The sequence below is a fragment of the Pristis pectinata genome, chromosome 2 (assembly GCF_009764475.1).
Source record: "Pristis pectinata isolate sPriPec2 chromosome 2, sPriPec2.1.pri, whole genome shotgun sequence".
Classification (NCBI taxonomy): domain Eukaryota; kingdom Metazoa; phylum Chordata; class Chondrichthyes; order Rhinopristiformes; family Pristidae; genus Pristis; species Pristis pectinata.
Window position 1 is genome coordinate 130,581,706 of NC_067406.1, and position 21,857 is coordinate 130,603,562.

The 21,857-nt window shown below is 40.7% G+C and overlaps 1 protein-coding gene across 2 annotated transcripts in view; it reads right to left on the reverse strand.

Moving 5' to 3' along the window:
• adamtsl7 (ADAMTS-like 7) overlaps nt 1–21,857 on the reverse strand; it is a 147,407-nt gene that overhangs the window by 47,703 nt on the left and 77,847 nt on the right. For both annotated transcript variants that reach the window (XM_052039164.1, XM_052039154.1), the window contains exons 2-3: nt 19,466–19,670; nt 715–890 (exon numbers count right to left, since the gene is read on the reverse strand). In XM_052039164.1, coding sequence (XP_051895124.1) covers nt 715–890; nt 19,466–19,670 — 381 coding nt within the window. The remainder of the gene's footprint in view (nt 1–714; nt 891–19,465; nt 19,671–21,857) is intronic.

Here is a 21,857-nt window from a genome sequence, read left to right on the forward strand (position 1 = left end):
TTCTTCCAGGTTTACATCCTTTGTGTTCCAGTGAGGATATGATTGGTTGGGAGAGAAATTCATTCTCAGATCGGTATTGCTAAATGAGTGATACAAAAGCTTCCAAGAGTCGATCTTGCGGACAGTACTATATTGCACAATTTGGACAACTGATTCAAGGACAAATTTCTCGGTGATTCTGTTGCCTGCCTACTTACACACTCAAAAGTTCCCTTATATTGGGCATTGAAGTTAAAATGATCTCAAGTGACCATATAATTTTCTGCTCAAAAGCTCATGAAAGTCTGTGGGTAGCAGTAAGTTTGATGAATGGCAACTACCCACTGACCACAAAACGCAGGTTGTAAATTCAACACTCTCTCAAATGTTACAATACCAGTTTGTTCAATCACCAGAATCATATCAACATTCTTTCCAGTCATGGGCATCACACTGACAATCAATTTATCACTGATATTGTGCCAATATCCCTTTCTATCACTCATATGCTATTGACACTTTATGTTTCTTATTCCTTTTTATTTTTCTGGGGTTCTACAGCTGTTCCCTCCAGTTATTATTGACTGATTGCCAGATTTTTGCAGTTTTCGTTTGCTGGAAGTTTTCTATTCAAACCTCAGAGGATTATAGCCTTTGATTTATGAACAGAAGCATTGTGAAGCTTTGTTGGCATTTTGAAGGTATTGCCCGCTCCGAGCTGAAGTTTAGACTTACGTAGACATTCAGAATTTCACTGGTTGGCCCGTCAGCAATGAAGGATTCCCCCGCTGTGGTACTGATCTCGTTTGGCCTCTTGTACTTGAACAAAGTTCCTGCAGCCTCGTAAGAGCCCGGCCTATCGATGGCCCAGTTTCCATTAATGATAGGCTGGCCAAAGTGACTTCTCAAAGCTGCAAATATGTGCCAGTTAATAAAAGTCAGTTCACCAGATAACAGCACTATGCACTAACAGTCAGAAACAATCTTAGGTATTGCTGTGCATCTAATGCAATTCTAAACAAGATATCTGATTACTATGGGAATGACTGAGAAAATGAACAAGCAGAGAACCTTGAGCCTTCTTCAGATACTTATTGTGATAACACAGAAGGCAGCAATTAGCCACCACCCCATGCGGCTCCCAACAGAACAATACCATCCATTCTACTTACTTCTCTGTAGACCTGTAACTTATTCTCATTTACCTGCCCATTGATCTCCCATTGATTCTTTTGCCATTTACCTACACTAGGGCTAATTCACAGTGAACAATTAACCTACCAGCACCACCTTTGGAAGTGGAGGACCGAAATCCACCTAGTCTTAGAAAATGCAAACTCCACACAATATCGAACCTGGCTCCCCGCAGCTGTGAAGAAGTAGTTTCAACTGCTGTGTTACCACGATAAATATAAGGAGGAGCCGAGGATCAACCAGAGGTGCCCAGACTACTTATGGCCTCAGGCCCTGATATTTTGGCCTTTGAGACAGAAGCAACTTAATTCAAAGTGCCGATTTATTTTATCAATCTACAAAAGTGGAAAGAATACTTTAGATAGTTTTCTCTCTTTTTATTTTGCTTTATGTTTGCAATTTTACAATGAATTAAATATTCTAATTTCCTGATTTAGAAACTGTATGTCTCATCAGTAAAGAGAGGGAGTTGTTGCCTGGGTCAAAAACATTTAAAAATGTTGTCGTCAGCAATTTAAAATCTGTGAAGATCAATGGGAGCAGTCACACTGTTAAAATGAAAGTGGTCCTGAGACCCTATTGTGCACACGCACGCACACACACACACGCATGCACATACACACATGCGCACACACACGCATGCATGCATGCACACAAGGTGCAGATTAATAAAGTTCAGACACCCTTCATCTTTGCTCGTATAATATGGGAATCTCATACTATAAATTGAAATTTATTCTTCCACTTCATGTCTACAGGATCAACAATGTACCTTAAGTTATGCATTGGACACGAGATGCCAACTATTCCCTCTGATGCATCAATCATGCAGGCATGGCACTGACATATTGTGTTTAAAAATTGAGTTTATTGTGTAATAAAGTTAATCAGAAATAAAATAAATCAGCAGGTATAGGGAATAATAGTCTAAAGATAACAATAACAAAGATTACAAATTCTTTAGAGGCCTCCTTCTATTCTCTCGTTCGCAGACTCTGTCCACAAACTGCGGTGCAGGGCCAAAGAGTTGAAATGAGAGAAGTGATAGTTTTCCCAGGAAGCTTCTGACATCTTGTATCAACAGCAGATACATTACAACAGACAATTGTAGTTTAAAAAAATCAAACCCTTTCGAAAAAATCCAGTAATCAATTTGAATTATTTCTCTCTTATGGATGAAGAATCATTCCCTTGGGTTCTATCTAATGGCTTATTACTTCTTGTGAAGTGTCACATTTTGGAATTTCTGGCTTTGCTGCCAGTGGAGAGCCTTGGGATTATATGAAATAGGAATGTTAGCCCTCTGGCAATTAAATTCATTGGACGACAGGCCTGGGAGATGTAGACAGTTGAGGTTAAAATTCAGATGCACTGTTTAAGGCTGTGTGTTTCAAACAGATAACATTAGTGTGGATTTTCAGTGACAAATTCTGGCTGACATGGTTCCATTTTTTTGAAATTAGCAGCAGCTGTTGTTAAGTCAGTCTGATGAGGTTCCAGTTCTTGAGTTAATGAAGGAGGGTAGTTTTGCCCATATGGTCCAACCAAGTTGCAGAAAGGCTGGCATGCAGAATTGGCAGAATATGTTTTGTTCAAGCAAGAGATGTCTGTCACAATTTTCCTAGTCTTTTCAATTCCATTGATTGCATTCCACATCAAATTACCTTTAACGGTTTTATAGATAACTCCCCTTCTGTCATAAGTTCAGATGACAGACCATGTGCTGGTGAGTGCGTAACTCCATTCAGTACATCTCTAACAATGCAGCAATTGATGACCAGATACAGCAACATTTACAGACAAAATCCATGCTTTGGATGAGCAAACGTGCCACAAAATGAACAGTGTCAACAAGAATGGGTGATGCATAACCATTCCACGAGCCCCACCATCAACATCTTGGAATTGACCTGGACCAAAAACTCAAATGGAATAGCCATATTAAATCTGTATCTGCTATAGCAGGACAGAAGAGTCAGAGGCTCTCTTAAGCTGTAAGGCACAATAGAAGTGTGCTATAACACTCTACACATCTCATAAAAATTGTTGAGGAATTAATAGACAGAGCAGATGAGGAAAAGAGGAAGGGCGTTGGTCACGTAGAGATGAGGAATGTCTTGACAAGATATCATATGGAAGATTACTCATGAAGATTAAAGGCGGTGGGAGAGGCTAGCAAATGGAATTCAACATTGTTTGGAAGGAATGGTCTGTGTCATTATGAAATTTTCAGGATAGTTGAGTGCACCACTTACTACTTTCAAGAGTTCTGAAGCAGATTCAGTTCACTGTATATCACTGATTTGGGCATGGTTCTCAAAGAAATGGTGTTGAAGTTTGCAGATGATATCACAATGGAAAAGGCAGTTAGGTCTTTAAAACACTGTAAAAACTGCAAATAAACACTAATAACAATAATAAGAGGGAATAGAATAGAGTGTGACTGATGGACTTTAATGTCAACAAGTAAGATGTTACTTTATTTACTTTAAAAGGAAACAGCAACATTTATTTAATTAATGTGACTTTAGGTTGTGTAAGAGTAGGGGAGTTAGGGAGTTGGAGCATTAAAAGTAACAAAAAACAGAATTGTTGGTTATGTCACAAGATGCATAATCTATTAAAGCAAGAAATAATTATAAGCCTGTAATAAGATCTTGCATTCAATGTCTATAACAGTGTTCAATGCAGAATTGAGCTCCACACTACAGAATGGATGTTGAAGTATAGGTACAGTGCAGATACATTCAGATGCTGTCTTGACATAACACAAATAGCTCCATCACGGGCACAACCCTCCTAGCCATCAAGGACATCTTCAAGAGGTGGTACCTCAAGAAGGCAGCATCCATCATTAAGGACCCTCACCATCCGGCACATGCCCTCTTCATATTACTTCCATCAGGGAGGAGGTACAGGTGTCTGAAGACCCACACTCAACATTTCAGGAACAGCTTCTTCCCTTCTGCTATCTGATTTCTGAACCCATGAACACTACCTTGTTATTCCTCTTTGCACTATTTTTTTAATTTTTGTAACTTGTAGTAATTTTTATGTCTTTATGTCTTGCCCTTAAAAACAGCTCCTAGAATTTCATATGTGCTGTTTTTCCAGTGTTAAAACATCACTGTATCTCTCATCAATGCTGTTCCATGAAGGTCAATAATCTCTCTTATGCAATGGTGACCTTCAAACGGGGGCAGCACAGTGGTTTAGCTAGTAGAGCTATCACCTTACAGCACCAGGGACCTTGATTCAATCTTGACCTTGGGTGCGGTCTGTGTAGAATTTGCATGTTTGCTCTGTGACCACATGGGTTTCCTTCTGGTGCTCTATTTTCCTCCACATCTGAAAGATGTGAAGGTTAATTGGCCACTGTAAATTGTCTCTAGTATGTAGGTGAGTTGTAGACTCCAAGGGGAATTGATGAGAATGTTGGGAGAATAAAAAATGGGATTAATGTGGGATTACTATAAATGGGTGGTTGATAGTTGGGGTGGATTCAATGGGCCGAAGGAGCTGTTTCTGTGCTGTTATCTCTCTATGACTCTATTCATGACTAACTTGGCATTCACATCTATCCACATTAATCTTTCACCCCCTGTTAATCAAGTGTCTATTTACTTCAATCCTAAAAATATTCAGACTCTCTGGTTCCATCATCATTTCAGAAAGGTAGTTCCAAAGACTCAGGAACCTTTGGGAGTAAAAATTCACCCCACCTCTTAAATGCGTGGACCCTTATTTTTAAACAGTGATCCCTTGTTCTGGATTCTCTCACAAGAGGAAATATCCACAGCACAATCACACTGTCAGGATCAATCAGTTTCAATCAAATCCTGTCTCAACTATTCTAAACTCCAGCAGGTACAGGTGTAACCAGTCCAACATTTCCTCAGAAGACAACCTGCCCATTCCAGAGCTTCTCTGAACTGTTCCATCACTTTAACATCCTTCCTCAAATAAGAAGACCAGTCCTGTACACAGCAATCCAAATGTAGTCTCATTAATACCCAAAATAAGTGAAACACAACTTCTCTCGCAATAAATGAAAAGATTTTGTTAGCTTTCCTAACTATTTGCAGTATCTGCATACTATCCTTTTGTGAAGGATACACTGGGACACCTAGATTCCTCTACATCTCAGAGCTCTTGTCATTCAGATAATATGCTTCTCTTTTATTACTTCCTGTTGAAATGGACAACTTCACATTTTCCCACATTATACTCCTTTTGCCAGATCCTTGCCCACTCACTGAAGCTACTTAAGCTACTCACTTAAGCTACCGATATCATTGCTGGATTATATCTGCAGAAATGGGTTGCAATGGGGTAGGAAGTTGAAAGGAAGGGTGACTTTGGCTTCAACTGTGAAAGCAGTCCAGTTACATGCGAGAGCTTGTGCGTGCAGTTTTATGAGGTCACAGATATGACTGAGGGCTACCTTGTGGAAGTGTATGTTGCATAGATGTTGCTCCTCAGAAAGGTATTAGGTAAGAGTACAGCTCTCTCTGTTAAGCCTGGCTGAGCCCTTGTACACCTGAGGCACGCCCCCTATAGGTACCTGAAAAATGTCTTTTGCATTCTCACGTCATCCTTGAAAAGGAGCATTAGGTCCAGACAAATGGGTTTTGTGTGTCAGTTTTGGCTGCAGCAAAAGGTTTGAAGCAGCAAGGAGGGTTTAGTCTTCAGTATAAGCAGTGTGTGGAATATGTTGTCAGCTTGCAGAGTAGAATGTGAATGCAAGTCTAATAAACTTGGCTATTTAAATAATATTTTTGAGCCTAGCCCTAGTAAAAGCAGGTTCTTCCGGGAGTAAATAGTAGTTGGCACTTTAACAGGCCAAATTGGTTGAAAATCTTGCAGATATTGAAGTTTGGGTTAATGCTCACTGTGGCATCATTAGGGAAAACTTGATGTCCAAAAGTCAATGCTGGCGAACATGAAAACATTGCCTGAATATAAGTATGTGACGGTAACAACTAGTGTTAAGATGCTGAGAAGTGTGGGCAAAAGAACTTTACTCTGAGATAAAGCAATTTTCAATTTGCAATGCCTTTTTACAGTGTTACACGATTTTTGCCTGTGGACTCTTTTATTAGAGTAAGCAAATTACAGTGTGATAATCAGTAAAGGATTAAAAACTATGAAAGGATGGGACAGGGTTGATATAGAAGTAAACCATGATGTTCTGAGTGATGGAACTACTGAGCACATCACGAAAGCCAGCCTCCCCTCCGTACACTTTGTCTACACTTCCCGCTGCCTCGGTGAAGCAGCCAGCATAATCAAAGACCCCACCCACCCCCAACATTTTCTCTTCTACCCTCTCCCATTTGGCAGAAGATAGAAAAGCCTGAAAGCACGCACCACCAGGCTCAAGGACAGCTTCTATCCCGCTGTTATAAGACTATTGAATGGTTTCCTAGTATGATAAGATGGACTCTTGACCTCACAATTTACCTCATTATGACCTTGCACCTTTTCGCCTACCTGCACTGCACTCTGTACTGTTACACTTTATTCTGCATTCTGTTATTGTTTTACCTTGTACTACCTCAAAGTACTGTTGTAATGAATTGATCCGTAGGAACGGTATGCAAGACAGGATTTTCACTGTACTTCAGTACATGTGACAATAATGAACCATTTTACCAAACTATATCTATTTATTGACATATCCAGAACAAGGAGTAATAGATGTAAAATTAGGAGAAGAAGGTAATAAAGTAAGAGAGCACTGTGTGGCACAGAGGTGCAGCTCGTTTAGCTGCTACCTTGCAGTACCAGAGACCCCGGTTCGATCCTGACCTCAGGTGCTGTCTGTGTGGTGTTTGCCTGTTCTCCCTGTGACAGTGTGGGTTTCCCACGGGTGCTCCAGTTTCCTTCCACATCACATGTTGGTAGGTTAATCAGCCACTGTAAATTGTCCCTTATATGTAGGCAAGTTAAGTGGTAGAATCCAGGGGTAGGGGGTGATGAGAATGTGGGGAGAATCAAATGGGATTAGGGTAGGATTAGTGTAAAAATAGGTGCTCGCTGGTCGACATGGACTCGGTGGGCCCAAGGTCTGTTTCTGTGCTGCATGTCTCCGTGCCTTGATGAGAACAGGTGAGGCTATGGATTTACTTCCAGAGTTAGAGAATGAAGCAGAAACACTATCAGGATCTCAGATCACCTTTCAATAAGTGGATGGAGAGAATGGGATGCAAGGAGATCGGAAGAAAGCAGGCAAAAATAACCAAGGGTATTTGCACGCATGGTAGCCAAACACCGACTCAGACCAGTGGAGCAAATGGTCTGTCACTGTGTTGTATTCAGCATTTTTCTAAGCCTTTTCAATGTATTTCTATGTATTGCATGAAGTATCTGTGGAACACTAAGGACAGGGTGATGCTGGACTGGTAATGTATCTGCCAGTTTCCTCAGGTTCAACACCCCCTTGCCCTCCTGTACTCTCACCTACAGGGGGATGTGGAGGACTGATGGCGCTGGCCCTCTGTACCTTGGAAACCAGTGGTGTTGCCTTGGCAGTGGGAGGGTCTTAGGAAGACCAGGCCTGCCTATAAAACACTCCTGACAACCTCTGAAATTGTCAAAGCTGGGCAATGAGGCTTGGTCTCTAACATGTAAAAACTATTGAAACTAAAGTAAATAATTTAAAAAAAACATTAAAAATTACTTTTATTTTAAATAGAAAAAAGTTAACAAAAATCATAAAAGCACTTTTAAACAGTTACGTTACCTTCCCTTTTTCTCCTATAACTTTGCCCTACCATCCCTATTGAAGTGAATGGGATCACAGATCGTGCGGCAGCTTTGACCTGTTGTAGGCTCCAAGAGGCAATTCCCTGGTGCATTGCTGGGGAATCCCAGTAAGTCCAGGCTTTCCAAATCCATCAGTACATCTCAGACTTCTGTGTTTCACTAAGTGTGCACCCGAGTCCAACACTTACTTCAGTTTCTACGGCTGAGCGCCAGCAATTCTGATCAGAACCACCGGCAAAAGACAACATGATCCTGCCCGATTAAACATGAATGTGCAACCACCACTGCCTTTGTACCAACAGGAAATAAAAGGAGATGAGAAAGAAGGCTGGAGGAGGATGAAAAATGTGTGATAATTGCTAACAGCAGTGAGATGGCCTAGCTTGTGACCCTGATCTCTGTTTAGCACTACAAGTACAGTTGCCCAAGTCCTGGCCCCAGACACCCTGCTTTACCACGTATCATGATCAGGTCAATACAAAAATCAGTTAACTTGTTGAGATATTCATGGAATGCGAGGTGAAATTAACAAAACATGAAATTGTTTGGAAAATCACTGCTAAACATAACACAAGCTTAAATGACAAATGAAGTGTCAAATAATTAGAAAGGATACCATTGTTCAGTTTGGACAGGGACACTATTTTAAGATTCATGTGGTTTTCTTCAGATTTTTTCTTGGACAAATATTAACGAGTACTAAATCAAACAGTCTCTTCCACTCAGTCTAACTGCTCCTTTCATGGCTACATGACCATTATTTTCTAAAGGATGCTCAACTGGAGAGTGAGTATTCCCACGGCAACAATTAGTCATCCAACTTTAAGAAGCTAAATGACACTCAAAAGTTCATTACTTTGAATGATGTTTTCAGATGCTGCTGAAGCTTTTTCTTTAAAGCAAAGCTGAAAAATTACAGATAGAGATTAAACAAATAATCATGGTTTGCCTTGATATCTGATATTTCATGAGGGAAACCGGTCAGGCAATATGTCAACTGATGTTCTCATACAGTGTGGGAGGGGGGTGTGTGCAGTTATAGAGGGAACATGGGTCATTTTGTGAGGAAGGGTCCTGGTGTGGAGCCTTATTAGTTGGAAACGTGCATCGGCGGAATTGCCAACATTGTGATTATTCTAAATATGTGCTCATGCCTGAGTGAGCAGATCTCTGTAAGTATACCCACTGATAACACACTCTTGGTGGTGAGTGCTTGTAACACTTCTCAGTTGGTTTTCGACTGAAAACCTGGAATGTCGCATTTCTGATACTCCTGTCACCCAAGCACAGATCATTTACAACACTAATGCCAATGCATTTTCCAGCTCTTCTGCTGAGGTTGTGTCCAAAGTGCATTACAACCTTCACAGAATTCCCACTCCCAACCAAATAAAGCCCAGGTGATTGTCCAAGTGAAGGGAGAAAGCTGAAGAGGAAGGCGAGACCACTGCTTGTTCACTGCATAAGGGAGAAGATCCATAGGGAGTTAATTCCTGGAAAAACATCTAGCCCATTGCCTTACATTTGTTGGATGCTTTATGTTGGATATTAAAACATGCACCAAAGTCATTTGCTGTACAGGAACAACTGAAGTGGAGGTCTCTAAAACCTTGTATAAATCCTGGGGAATTATCCTCAGTGTGACTGATATTAGTCTGCACTCTCACCCTGTACTTAGTTCATTTCTGTTTGTTTCAATAAACTGCTTAAAATGAAAGAAAGTAGATGTAAGAATCCTGGTTATTATGCTTTAGAAATAAAACTAGAATGCACAAATTCTGAAATTATATTTACCTTGCCTCCTTGGTTAAATAAACAATAGAGGGGTATGCAGGTTTTATTTTAAATAGACCCTTTATTTACCACAAGCCTTCAGCAAGGCAGAAATCAGAATGTTTTTCCTCCACAGGAGAGAGGAAGTGGGGATCAAACTCCCACAGAAGGGCGTGGAATCAGAGTCAACCAACATGTTTAAAAGGAGCTGGATTGATGAATGTTGAGAGGCAGATAGAGGATCAGAGAGTTATTAACAACATCATCTGATGTTTTCTTTCAGAGAAGGAAATTAAAGGGTGGCTTTTTTCGAGTGGATGTGATTTCCTGCTATACGCTCTCAGTGGGTAGTGTTGAGGCTACATATTTGGAACATCATCCCTTCAGTGTTCTTTAAAATAAAGGATCAAAAGGGGCAAAAGATCAATGGAGGCTGGGGCGATGGTACAGGATATAATAATCAGTTGTGGCCTCTGGGCAAAGCAGGACAGGAAGAATCCTTATTTCAGTATTTAGACATGGACTCTGGGTGGAAGAAACAGAAGAGGCAAGTCCATGGCAAAGGACTTGCAATTATGTAGCACCTTTCACAATCCCTTCAAGTCATTCCAGATCACTTTACAGCCCTTGAAATACTTCTTGATGTACAGTTCCTATTGTAATGCAGGAAACACAGCAGTCAATTTACATGAAGCAAACTCCTGTAAACAGTAATGCAATAATGACTGTGTAATTTGTTTTAGAAATGTTGATTGAGGGAGAAACATTGGTCAGGGCACTGGGAAGTTTGTGCTTCTTTGAAGCAGTAACATTCGTTGTAGATGACACAAGGATCGGTGGCGTTGTGGATGGTGTAGAAGACTGCCAAAGGATAGAGTAGGATATAGATAAGTTGCAGATATGGGCAGAGAAATGGCAAATGGAGTTTAATCTGGGCAAGTGTGCAGTGTTGCACTTGAGGAGATCAAATGTAATGGAAAAGTACACAGTTAATGGTAGGACCCTTAAAAGTTGTTGATGTACAGAGGGATCTTGGGGTCCAAGTCCATAGATCCCTAAGAGTGGCCACACAAGTTGATAGGGTGGTAAAGAGAGTACCCTATCAGATTTGCCTGTATTAGTTGAGACATTGATTTCAAGAGTCAGGAAGTTATATTGCAGCTTTATAAAACTCTGGTTAGGCTGCAATATAACTTCCCATATAATGGTCACCCCATTATAGGAAGAATGTGGATGCATTGGAGAGGGTACAGAAGAAGTTTACCAGGATGATGCCTGGATTAGAGGTGATGTGCTATAAGGAGAGGATGGACAAACTTGGGTTGTTTTCTCTGGAGCAGCGGAGGCTGAGGGGAGACCTGATAGAAGTTTATAAAATTATGAGAGGCAAAGATAGAGCAGACAGTTGGTATCTTTTTCCCAGGGTCAAAATGTCTAATACTAGAAGGCATGCATTTAAGGTGATGGGGGGAATAATCGAAAAGAGATGTGTGGGGCAAGCTCTTTTGTTTTACACAGAGAGTGGTGGGTGCTTGGAATGCGCTGCCAGGGGTAGTAGTGGAGGCAGATATGACAGAGCCATAGATAGGCACATGAATATGAAGAGAATGGGGGGATATGGACCATGTGCAGGCAGAAGGGATTAGTATAATTAGGCATCATTAGTTTAATTAGTTCACCACAACATCATGGGCTGAAGGGCCCGTTTCTGTGCTGTGCTATGTTCTTTGTTCCAAAATGCGATCTTTTGCTTCTACCTGGGAGAGCAGGTAGTGCTTCAGTTTACAAAAAACACCAGCCTTTTTGCAGTTTTGGTGTAAAAAGAAGTCCACGATTCAATAGTCAGACCTGGCCACTGTGTAGTGCAGGGAAGAGAGAAAGGTTTAAGAATATGAGTGCTACTTGATGCATCCAGACATGTGGCAAGCATCAACTGGACGTTTTTCACCATAACACAGTAGGTGTTTTAACCAAAGTGCGCAATAGTAAGTATTTTCCAAAAATTATATTTTTACCTGTAGGGATGATGGCAAGACAAATGGGCCAAGTAACTGCATTGCTACCTGTTGATGTATTGGACAATGCTTTATATGCACCTTAGGTGAACTTGTTGTTTATTTAAAAGATGATCAGTGAAAAGATAAAATGGAACTCGTTGAGGGCAGATGGAAATTCACAAAAGGAACTGTCAACATTGCACAGGACAAAAGAAGTATCATTACGGTGGGGCTGTCAATACTAAGAATGATGAGGACCTTCTCTATACCTCTGACATTACAGTTTAATTTCATTTTTTTCTTTTCATTAACTTTTTGAAAAGAGGGTATAATGAGGGCAAGATCTCAGAAGATAAAACAATAAAGAGATATTAGATTGTTAACATTATGATAATTCTCAGTGATAATTTGCCAGTCAGTACAGAATGGACAATGTGGTTTGGCACAGATCAGAGCTATGATTTTGACTGTCTCCCCTGCCCAGAAAGAGGAGACTTCAAAAAGGTGTGTTCAAATAGGGACACCACATTTTCCTCATTAATCCTGCTGTAAGTCTGCCAGCTGCTATTTTATCTTCTGGGAATCATGCGTCAATGTCAGCAGTTTCTAATGTAATTTGGGGACCAACCTTCTTGCAACCCCAGAGCATGCACAGGTCACCAAGTGAAGGCAGGGCCAGGAGAAACCTGGTAAGGTAAGATTTTATAAACTTTAAATGGTCTCCTAGTGGGCCAGAAAGAGCCTCCCCACTTGACCTTGATTATCAGCCAAACCCATGCTCCTCCTAATGACATATCTTAGTACCAGACACCATACCTGTGGACCCTGGTAGTGGTGTCATTCCATCTGAAATTTTGCCTTCCCCTGACCTTGTTTCATTACCACTGACAATGGGTGGTACCAGAATACAGAGATGCTGGGCTGGGAGTTAAAGTGGTTGGAATGATCATGTGAGCTTCTTGCCCATACCTCACCCCACCCCACCTAACACCTTACCTGTGCCCCAAGTTAAACATGCTGCTCAAAATTTCTGCACATGCTGTAATTCAAAGGAAATGTGGTCAACCAACAGTTGGGTAATGTTGAGCAATTCTAAATAGTACCAATAGAGCATGGTTTAATATCCTAACATTATCAACAGCTAAAAAACGTAGTGCTAAAATACTCTAGGGTATGTTGATTTGTTTTTCTCTTCTGTCAACATCAGACCTGTAACGTATCGAGGTTGGATTTGCAATCTGGGCCTCCCATTGGAAATGGTGCACAAAAGAAATACAAGTTACTGGTGAATGTCAGTGCCAGAACTAAATTGTGCAATCAGTCTTAACATCATAGAGTCATGGAAGCAGGACCCTTGGCCCACCAAGTCTGCACTGAATATCACACCCAATTACATCAATACTATACCAGTCTCATTTTATTCCCCCACATACTCATCAACTTCCCCCAGATTCTACCACTCACTTACACAGTGGGGCAATTTACAGTGAGATATGGGAGGAAATCAGCACACTCAGAGGAAACTAAAGCAATCACAGGGAGAATGTGCAGAATCCATACAGGTAGCACCAGAGGTCAAGATTAAACCTGGATCACTGGAGGTGTGAGCCAGCAGCTCTACCAGCTGTGTCACTTTGCTAACCTGAGCATCTATAGATGCTTTAACACCAATAAAAATCAATGTTACATGTGCGATGGAGTTCATAGGTTAAAGACATTCTCATAGCAGTCAGAATGAAACTGTGCCAATTATTCAAGCTAACTCCAGCTGTTCTATCAGAAGACTGAAGCTGGAGCCTGTTTGCAGAAGCTGAAATAAATTAGGGTTTATTAAAACCATCATAAACCTCTTGCCTTGGCTTAGTAACACCTGTCTAGCCACTGAGGCAGATGATCATGGACCACAGGCCCCACAATAAGACTTGAGCACGTAATCTCGGATGAAGTAGGAAATACACCAGTGTTGGGGGTGTCATCTTTTGGATGAGATATCAAATTGAGGCCCAGTCCACACACTCAAGCGAATATAAATGCATCAAAGGTATTAATCAAAGATTAGTAATCAAACAATGGAGTTATCTTGATTTTACAGCCATATTTACTCATTAACTGACCTCACTAAAGAAAGATTACGTGACCATTTATTTCCTTACATGGGACGTTTGTTGGGAAAATCTGTTGCCATATTTCTTACATTATAACAGAGATTGCATTTCAAAGATACTTCATTGGCTATGAAGCATTTTGGGTTGCTCTGAAGCTGTAAAAAGTACTATAATTGAAGAAAAGTTTTACTTGTTTCTAATGTTACCTTTCCATTCAATCATGGATTTAAGTATTTGAAAGTTACCTAAACACAACATTATTTAGTCAGAATAAATGAATGGCAAAAGACAGACAGAAAAAAATATCACATTAAGTTAAAACAGAACCTTCTGCAGTTAAATTCAAAAGGCAAATGTAACTTTCACCTGGATTGCAAATCAGTGGGAACCCAGCCAAAAATTGGAACACTTTTAAGCAGCACTGTTTTGAATCACAGTAAAATGTCCTGGAATGGGGGATAGTGGGGAAAAGAAAGTGGAATACAAACACTAAACACCAAAAATTCAAAAAAGATGCATGGCAAGCGAGGTTGGATGATATAATATCCAAATTATGCAGATGAGTGTTAAGAGGTTGACTCTGATGCCAGATGAAAGGCAGGTTTTAATGTTTCAGAAGGTGAGTTTGAAGTTGTGTTCACCTCATATGCTGCTGTTTCTGAACCAGGTAAAGTAAGAGAACCACAGAATGGTTACAGTATGGAAAGAGGCCATTCGGCCAGCTAAGTTCATTTGGGCTTTATGGAAAAGCAATCCAGTCAGTCGCAACCTCCGGTCCTCTCCCCGTGGCCCTGAAATTCTTTCCTTTCAGAGACTTAACCAGCTCCCTTTTGAATGTTACAATTGAATCTGCCTCCACTTACTCCTGGCAGTGCATTCCAAACCTTAATCTCTTCCTGTTTGAAAAAAACTCATTTTACTTTTGTTTTTTCAGCCAATCATCTTCATTCTCTGTACCTTGGAGGACTTTGACCCTTCTGCCAATGGGAACAATTTCTCTCTATCTACTCTGTCTGTACCCTTGGCGAATCTAAGTACATTGAACTTTGCAGTAACCTCTGTTCCAAGAACAACCCCAGCATCTCCAGTCTATTCCCATGACTACTGTCCATCATCCTTGGAGTCATTTTGGTAAATCTCTTCCACACCATATCCAAATTTTTCACTACTTTCCTAAAGTATGGCATCTAGAATGGAGCACAATACTTCAGTTATAGCCAACTCAGGTTCATTCCAACTTCCTTGCTGTTGTATTCCACTTATAAAACCCTAGATCTTGTATGTTTTTCAACTACTATCTCAACCTGCACTTTCATTTTTAACGAACTATGCAAATATACTCCCAGATCTCTCCTTTCTTTCATCCATTTTAGAATTGTTCCCTTTAGTTTATATTCCCTCTTTTTATTCTTCACACCAAAATGTAACACTTCATATTTCTCAGCATTAAATTTCATCTGCCACCTTTCCACATATTCAATCAGCTTCCTTTAAGGTTATTAACATTCTCCTCACAGTTCACCATGCTTCCAAGTTTTGTGCCATCTGTGAACTTGGAAATTGTGTCCTGTACATCCAAGTCATAGAGTCATACAGTTATATAGCACAGAAACAGGCCCTTCAGCCCAAATCATCCATGTTGACCCAGGTGCCCATCTAAGCTAGTCCCATTCACTTGTGTTTGGCCTGTATCCCTCTGAACCTTTTCTATCTGTATCCTCATCCAAATCATTAATATATATTGAGAAAAATTGTGGTCCCAGAACCAGCTCATTAGGAACTCCATTGTATGCCCTCCTCCCCTCTGAAAAAGAACCAATCACTTCCTCTGTTTCCAGCTACTCAGAGCCAATTTTCTATCCCTGGTGCTACAACTTCTTTTATTCTATGGCCTTGAATATTGGTAACAAAGCTGTTATGAGGCACCCTATCAAATGTCTATTGGAAGACCATATGTGCAACATCAATTGCAATTCCTCTTGGTGCTCTCTGTTACTTCATAACAAAACTCATGTTAGCTGGAGACAATTTTCCTTTAACAAATCCATCCTGTGCTGCCCAAGGATGCTGAACTACCTTTAACGCAGAGTGTCTCCATCTTCTAAAACGTAATCTCATCATAAAGGTTTGAGTGACTATTAGATCCAGCTGCCCGGTTGGGTGGGCATTTAAAATTTCTGAAGTTGGTTAGCAATCTTGAAATTTGCTGGCTTTATATTTTATAGCAGATAGTGATCTCTGCATCATGCTCATGGGATCCTTTATTAACAGTGTGTCAGGTCTCAATGCCACCTATGGGCTCAGAGTGCAATTTTTACTGGACAACTGTAAAGGAAATTGGCAACAAGTTTCCCACCAGACCATTCCAGCATCCATTTTATGGGACTAGGAGAGTCACAAAACTATTAGTTTAAAAATATTTATTTTGTTTCCTATGAAGGCAGGAAGAAGTTCTCAGCATTCATTTTGAGTTCAGCTTTGTCCTCACTTTCTGTCGATCAGATAGACCGTTATGGAGTGGCCCCACCAGCCTATCAGTGCACGTTCTTGTCAGTCTCCATACTATATGAACTGCTATTTTGCATTGACTTCCCATCGAGAATGGCTACAAAAGTGGTTCATGCAACATCAATGAGGCACTGGATCTAAGATACCAGGATGTCTCAGTTTGGCTGTGGTGGCTAATCTTAAACTGACATGAAAATGCACCCATTTAAAAATTGTCCCCCAGTTAAAATCAGGGACATTGTGGAGAAGATCTATGTGATATAACGATAGGTTTCAAGGACTGGATTATTCACCAAGTCAACAGTGGATCCCAGCAATCAATGATCCATCCATGTAAGAAAACCCATCCTGAGAAAAAATGGAGCTGGGCAGCATAAAGGACTTAAATGTTACACAAATGAAAATGAAAACCTGTTAACAAGTGTGACAAAAAGGATGATAAATTGCAAGTGAACTTGGATCCCAGAAATGTTACAAGGCTATTAAAATACTATATTACAATTTTCCAACAGATTAGAAGTTTATGGCGGTTAAGTAAAATGTTTTAGCAGGTTAGATGCCTCCTATAGTTTCTGGCAAGGAAAGTGGATGATATAAGATCCAAGCTATGCATATTCAATATTCCTTATGGGAGGTACAGATTCCTACAGTTTTTCCTTGATCTTACTTCATACTGAAGGTGTTGACTCATTAGAAGGTGATGTAACTGTTCTCGTCCAAAGAGGAACAGAATGATGACCTTATGAAAGTAATTGAAGTTATTAGATGAGGTAATCAAGAAGTTAAAAAGGAGAACTATGCAGTTTTGGTACAAATGAGGGCTGTCATTTAACGATGATGTGATCATTAGTCAAAGCACTGGGTAGGTGTAGGATTAATGTCTCCGCTATTGACCCAAGATTAAAAAAACTTCTAGATTTAATCAATAAACAATCAGTTCCAACCCTTTGCAATGTCATCATGTTTAATGAAAGGCAAAATATGCACAGATTAATAAGATCACGATAAATATTTATACTTTCAAAAGCAAGCACAAACCTTTGGCACATGGACATATTACTGTCATTGAAACAAACCACATAGAGCTAATTGTTCTGTTGTATGTATAAGAGCTTTTGAAAGATTGCCCTTTGCAAATGCAAAGAATTGTACGCAGGATCCAGAAATATGACCCGAGGGTGTCGCATACACCAAGTGAATTTATGTACACTACTTAGTATGGGAGTGCCAAGAATCTGACACCATGGACTTGTCAGTAATGTAAAATGAAATTCAATGACCTCACCACAGCTGCTTGGGTAAGAGGCTCCTGTACAGCTTTCTTACAATTGTAACAAACCTGGACCACTCTACAGTGTAAGCCTTGTCACTCCATCTCCCATCTCTCCCCTTCAGTCACAAAACCACACTTTCTCTTGCAGACTCTGCACCTGCTGCTGCCCGCTCAATTGCTATCCAAATTTTCCCAACACCTGCTGCAACTTTCTCTCACAGTACACACAACATAAGCCGCCACAGGCATCATCACTGTGCTTCAGCAGGTCACATTGACATACTCCCACTCTCCTTCCAGAACAAGGTGTCACACAATAGGGGGAAGCCCTGCAGATTCAGAAAAGGGCCATCATCATTCCAAGAGGTTTCCTAATTACAGAAGGCACTGATCAAGAGTATTGACTGTAGCAGACACTGAAATTGGAGAAATCACTTCTTTGTATAGTCCTTCTCCATTACGTTATCATGCAGCTACTCAGAAAAAGTAGACGACCTCTGGGTTGTTGGTCTGGGTGAAAGAGAGCAAAGGACGTAGCTATCAGCAAACCTGGCAGAGATTCTACTACTTGTTTCACACTTGAATAGCACAGTGTAAATCAGACATTGTGTTAAATGGTCATGATATAAACTGGGAGTTGCCCTAATTTGCATAGTTCCTATTTTACACTGTACCTGAGTGAAGTTAATAGATAAAAAAAAACAAGCACATTGTAAAATGGACTGCCATCTGTTCAAAGCTCATTTCCCATTTCTATTGTAGACCAATTTCACTTACTTATTTGTGGATGTCTCCACTTCCTTTCCAGTTGGCAGTCTTCCAGTCATGTTCTTTTCTGCTCCATTCGGGTTTAAATTAAATTTTCTTTCCTTATTAAAATAATTGATTCTACCCCTTCTAATCTTGATTTTCATTCTTCAAACTTACTTACCTCTGGGGATAGTAATGAAAATTGAAAATAGTTGGTTGAATGTCTGCAACCTCCAAATGTGCTCAATCAACTAGCAAAACTTCTAGCTTATTGTAAGAGATCAGAAAATGGCCTCCCTGTTTCAATGGTGTGTGGGAGGACCCATTTGAAAATGATTACCTGATTAGCCAGAAAAGCAGCACTTATTTCAATGACAATTATCTAGGAGTTGACATCTGTCATAATACATTGATTGCCCTCTGTTATCGCGTAGTGCTCTTAAGAGTGGTCTTGATAGGAAGCAATTTATAGCAGCCTTGACAATTATTCAATAATACTGAGAAGTGCAAAGGGAAGGTACCCATAGCAATCAGTTAATTGAAGTACAGGTATCCTTGAGTAAATGCAAAGAACACATATTAACACTTATGTTTCAAAGACAATTACTTTCTGCCACTCTGAAATATTCTCTCTCAAATTTACTAGAGACTGTGATATGAATCCAGGATAATATCAAAACAGATTGGCAGGAACTGAGAACCTTATAACTATAGACTGTCACGGGTTCCCAGGTGGCAGAAGACGCCCACAGCCACGCAGCAGCTGAATGCCAACCTCTCACTCGTAAATGCGGGTGTTCGTAAGATGGGGAGGACCTGTATCTGGTGTGAACCCTTCAGATGAAATGCAGGAATCATTTTGGCTGGTTTAAAGGTGGACCGATTGAAACTTAGTAAGAAAATAGGGAACTTTGAAACAAAACCCTGGCCTTAAAATTCTGCATTGATGCCTCTGATTTTCCAGCATTACTTTGCCAGGATATATGTGGAGTACCCAGAGATATAACATGAAGCGCAAGTCCATTTGTGTCCAGTAGCAGGAAACTGGGACAAGCCTGGCACAAAATGCTGTGTATAAATCAAGCTCAGTTAATATATACAGAAGCCAGATAGCTTACCCAGATAGTTTCTGCTTTTGGTCATCTCAGTGACATTAATTTGTGTTGCTCCTTCAGGAATCTCAAGGATCTTGTGATATCCCACGGACATGATGGTTTGCTTGAAGATTCCAGATATCACTTTGCATGTGGTGTTGTCACCCCCACAAACACCACATCTATCCATGACTTTGTTGGAGCCCAGTATCTCATCGCAGCCAAGGCTCTATAAAGAATGGAGTGAAATGAGACATTAATATATTTATCGTTTAACATAACACCACTTACTTTAATATATTTATTCATGTGCCATGGGCATCAATAACAAGGCTGTCATTATTGTCCATGACCTAGGACGTTTCTAGGGCAGCTAAGAGCCAATCGCATTGGTGGGTAAGGACACCAGTAAGTCAGGTGTAGTGGTTTCTTAATCACCATTAATGATGCTAGCTTTTTAATTTGGGATTTTGTATTAACTTGAACTTAAATTCCACAGCTGTTGTTGCAAGACACAGACTCATATACAGTATCTGAATTGAAAGTCCAGGCCTCTGGTTATTAGTCTGATAAATTAACTACAAAGCTACTGTCCCATTTCTTAGCCTATCTACTGCACAGAGTCCTACAATTCTTCATCTCAGTATTTACTTACAATCAAGTCACAAATCTTTCTTTGTACATAATACTTTGTTAACTTGAGTATGTTTCTAATTCCAATTTCTAATTGTGTCTTTTTGGCATGCATTGGGATTTAACTTGCTGGATTTGGGATTTAACTTGTCATACATTTGGGATTTAACTCATTTAGTGTCTCATAATTTTCAATACAGTTTCTTTTCATCAATGTGTGAATGTTCCCTTTGCACCTTGTACCGAGAGGTAAATATAGTTCTCAGGTGTATCCAGATCAATGCCTGAGTTAATGATCTTGAAAGAGTGCAGAGAAAATTTATATGGATGTTGCCGGGACCTAAGGACCTGAGTTACAGGGATAGGTTGAATAGGTTAGGCCTTTATTCCCTGGAGCGCAGGAGAATGAGGGGAGATCTTATAGAGGTATACAAAATCATGAGGTGTATAGATAGGGTGAATGCATGCAGGCTCTTTCCCCTCAGGTTGGGTGAGACTAGAACTAGAGGTCATAGGTTTAAGGTGAAAGGTGAAATATTTAAGGGGAATCTGAAGGGAAACTTCTTCACTCAGAGGGTGGTGCAAGTGTGGAACGAGCTGCCAGCGGAAGTGGTGGATGTGGGTTCAATTATAAAATTTAAGAAAAATTTGGATAGGTGCATGGATGAGAGAGGTATGGAGGGCTATGGTCCGGGTGCAGGTAGATGGGACGAGGCAGTAAACCAGGCTGGCATGGACTAGATGGGCTGAAGGACCTGTTTCTGTGCTGTAGTTCTCTATGACTGTATGTTGCTATACTGGTAAAGATGTCCTTTCAAGCATTTACCCCTAAAAATGCCCGTCAGCAAATGCAATGTTGGAGGTGTCGCCACTTGGATGAACTGAGGTGTGTCTGGTTGATGCAAAAGATCCAATGGCACTATGCTGACATAAGGTAATGCAGCTCTCCTCGAGCCTTGACCAACATTATCAAAACAGATTATCCAATCATTATCACCCTGCTTTCTGCAGAAACTTGCTGGGTACAAACCGACTTAACGCAAAGCTCAAAAGCTGCTGCAGGAGGGAGGGCTTCAGGTATCTGGATCATTGAGGTCGCTTCTGGAGTATCTGGGAACTGTACAGGAAGGATGGGTTGCACCCAAACTGGAGGGGCACCAACATCCTTGCTGGGAAGTTTGCTCATGCTACTTGGGAGGGTTTAAACTAATTTCACAGGGGAGTGGGAGTAGCAAAGCAGCAAGTGGGGAGAAAAATGTAGAGGATAAATCAATCAGGTCTAGAGGACAGAGCTGACAGAGGCAGGTTAGGGAGCACGGGAGGGCTGGCAGGCTCAGCTGCATTTACTTTAATGCAAGGAGCCACACAGGAAAGTCAAATGCTTAGAGCATGGATCAGCACTTGGAAATACAATGTTATTGCAATCATGGAAGCATGGTTGAGGGAAGGGCAGGACTGGCGGCTTAATGTTCCAGGGTACAAAAGTCTCGGATATGACAGAGGGGAATGCAAAAAAGAAGGGGGAAGGGGGAGTCACGCCACTGATTAGGGAGAACATAATGGCAAGACTTAAAGAGGATCGTTCAATGAGGCCATATAGGTAGAACTTAGGAATAAGAGAGGGGCAATCACTTTGTTGGAGTTATACTATAGGCCTCCCAACAATTAGTGGGAATTAAAGGGACAGATATGGAACATAGAACATAGAACAGTTCAGCACAGAACAGGCCCTTCAGCCTGCAATGTTGTGCCGACGTAGCTATTCCCTCCTACCTACAGAATG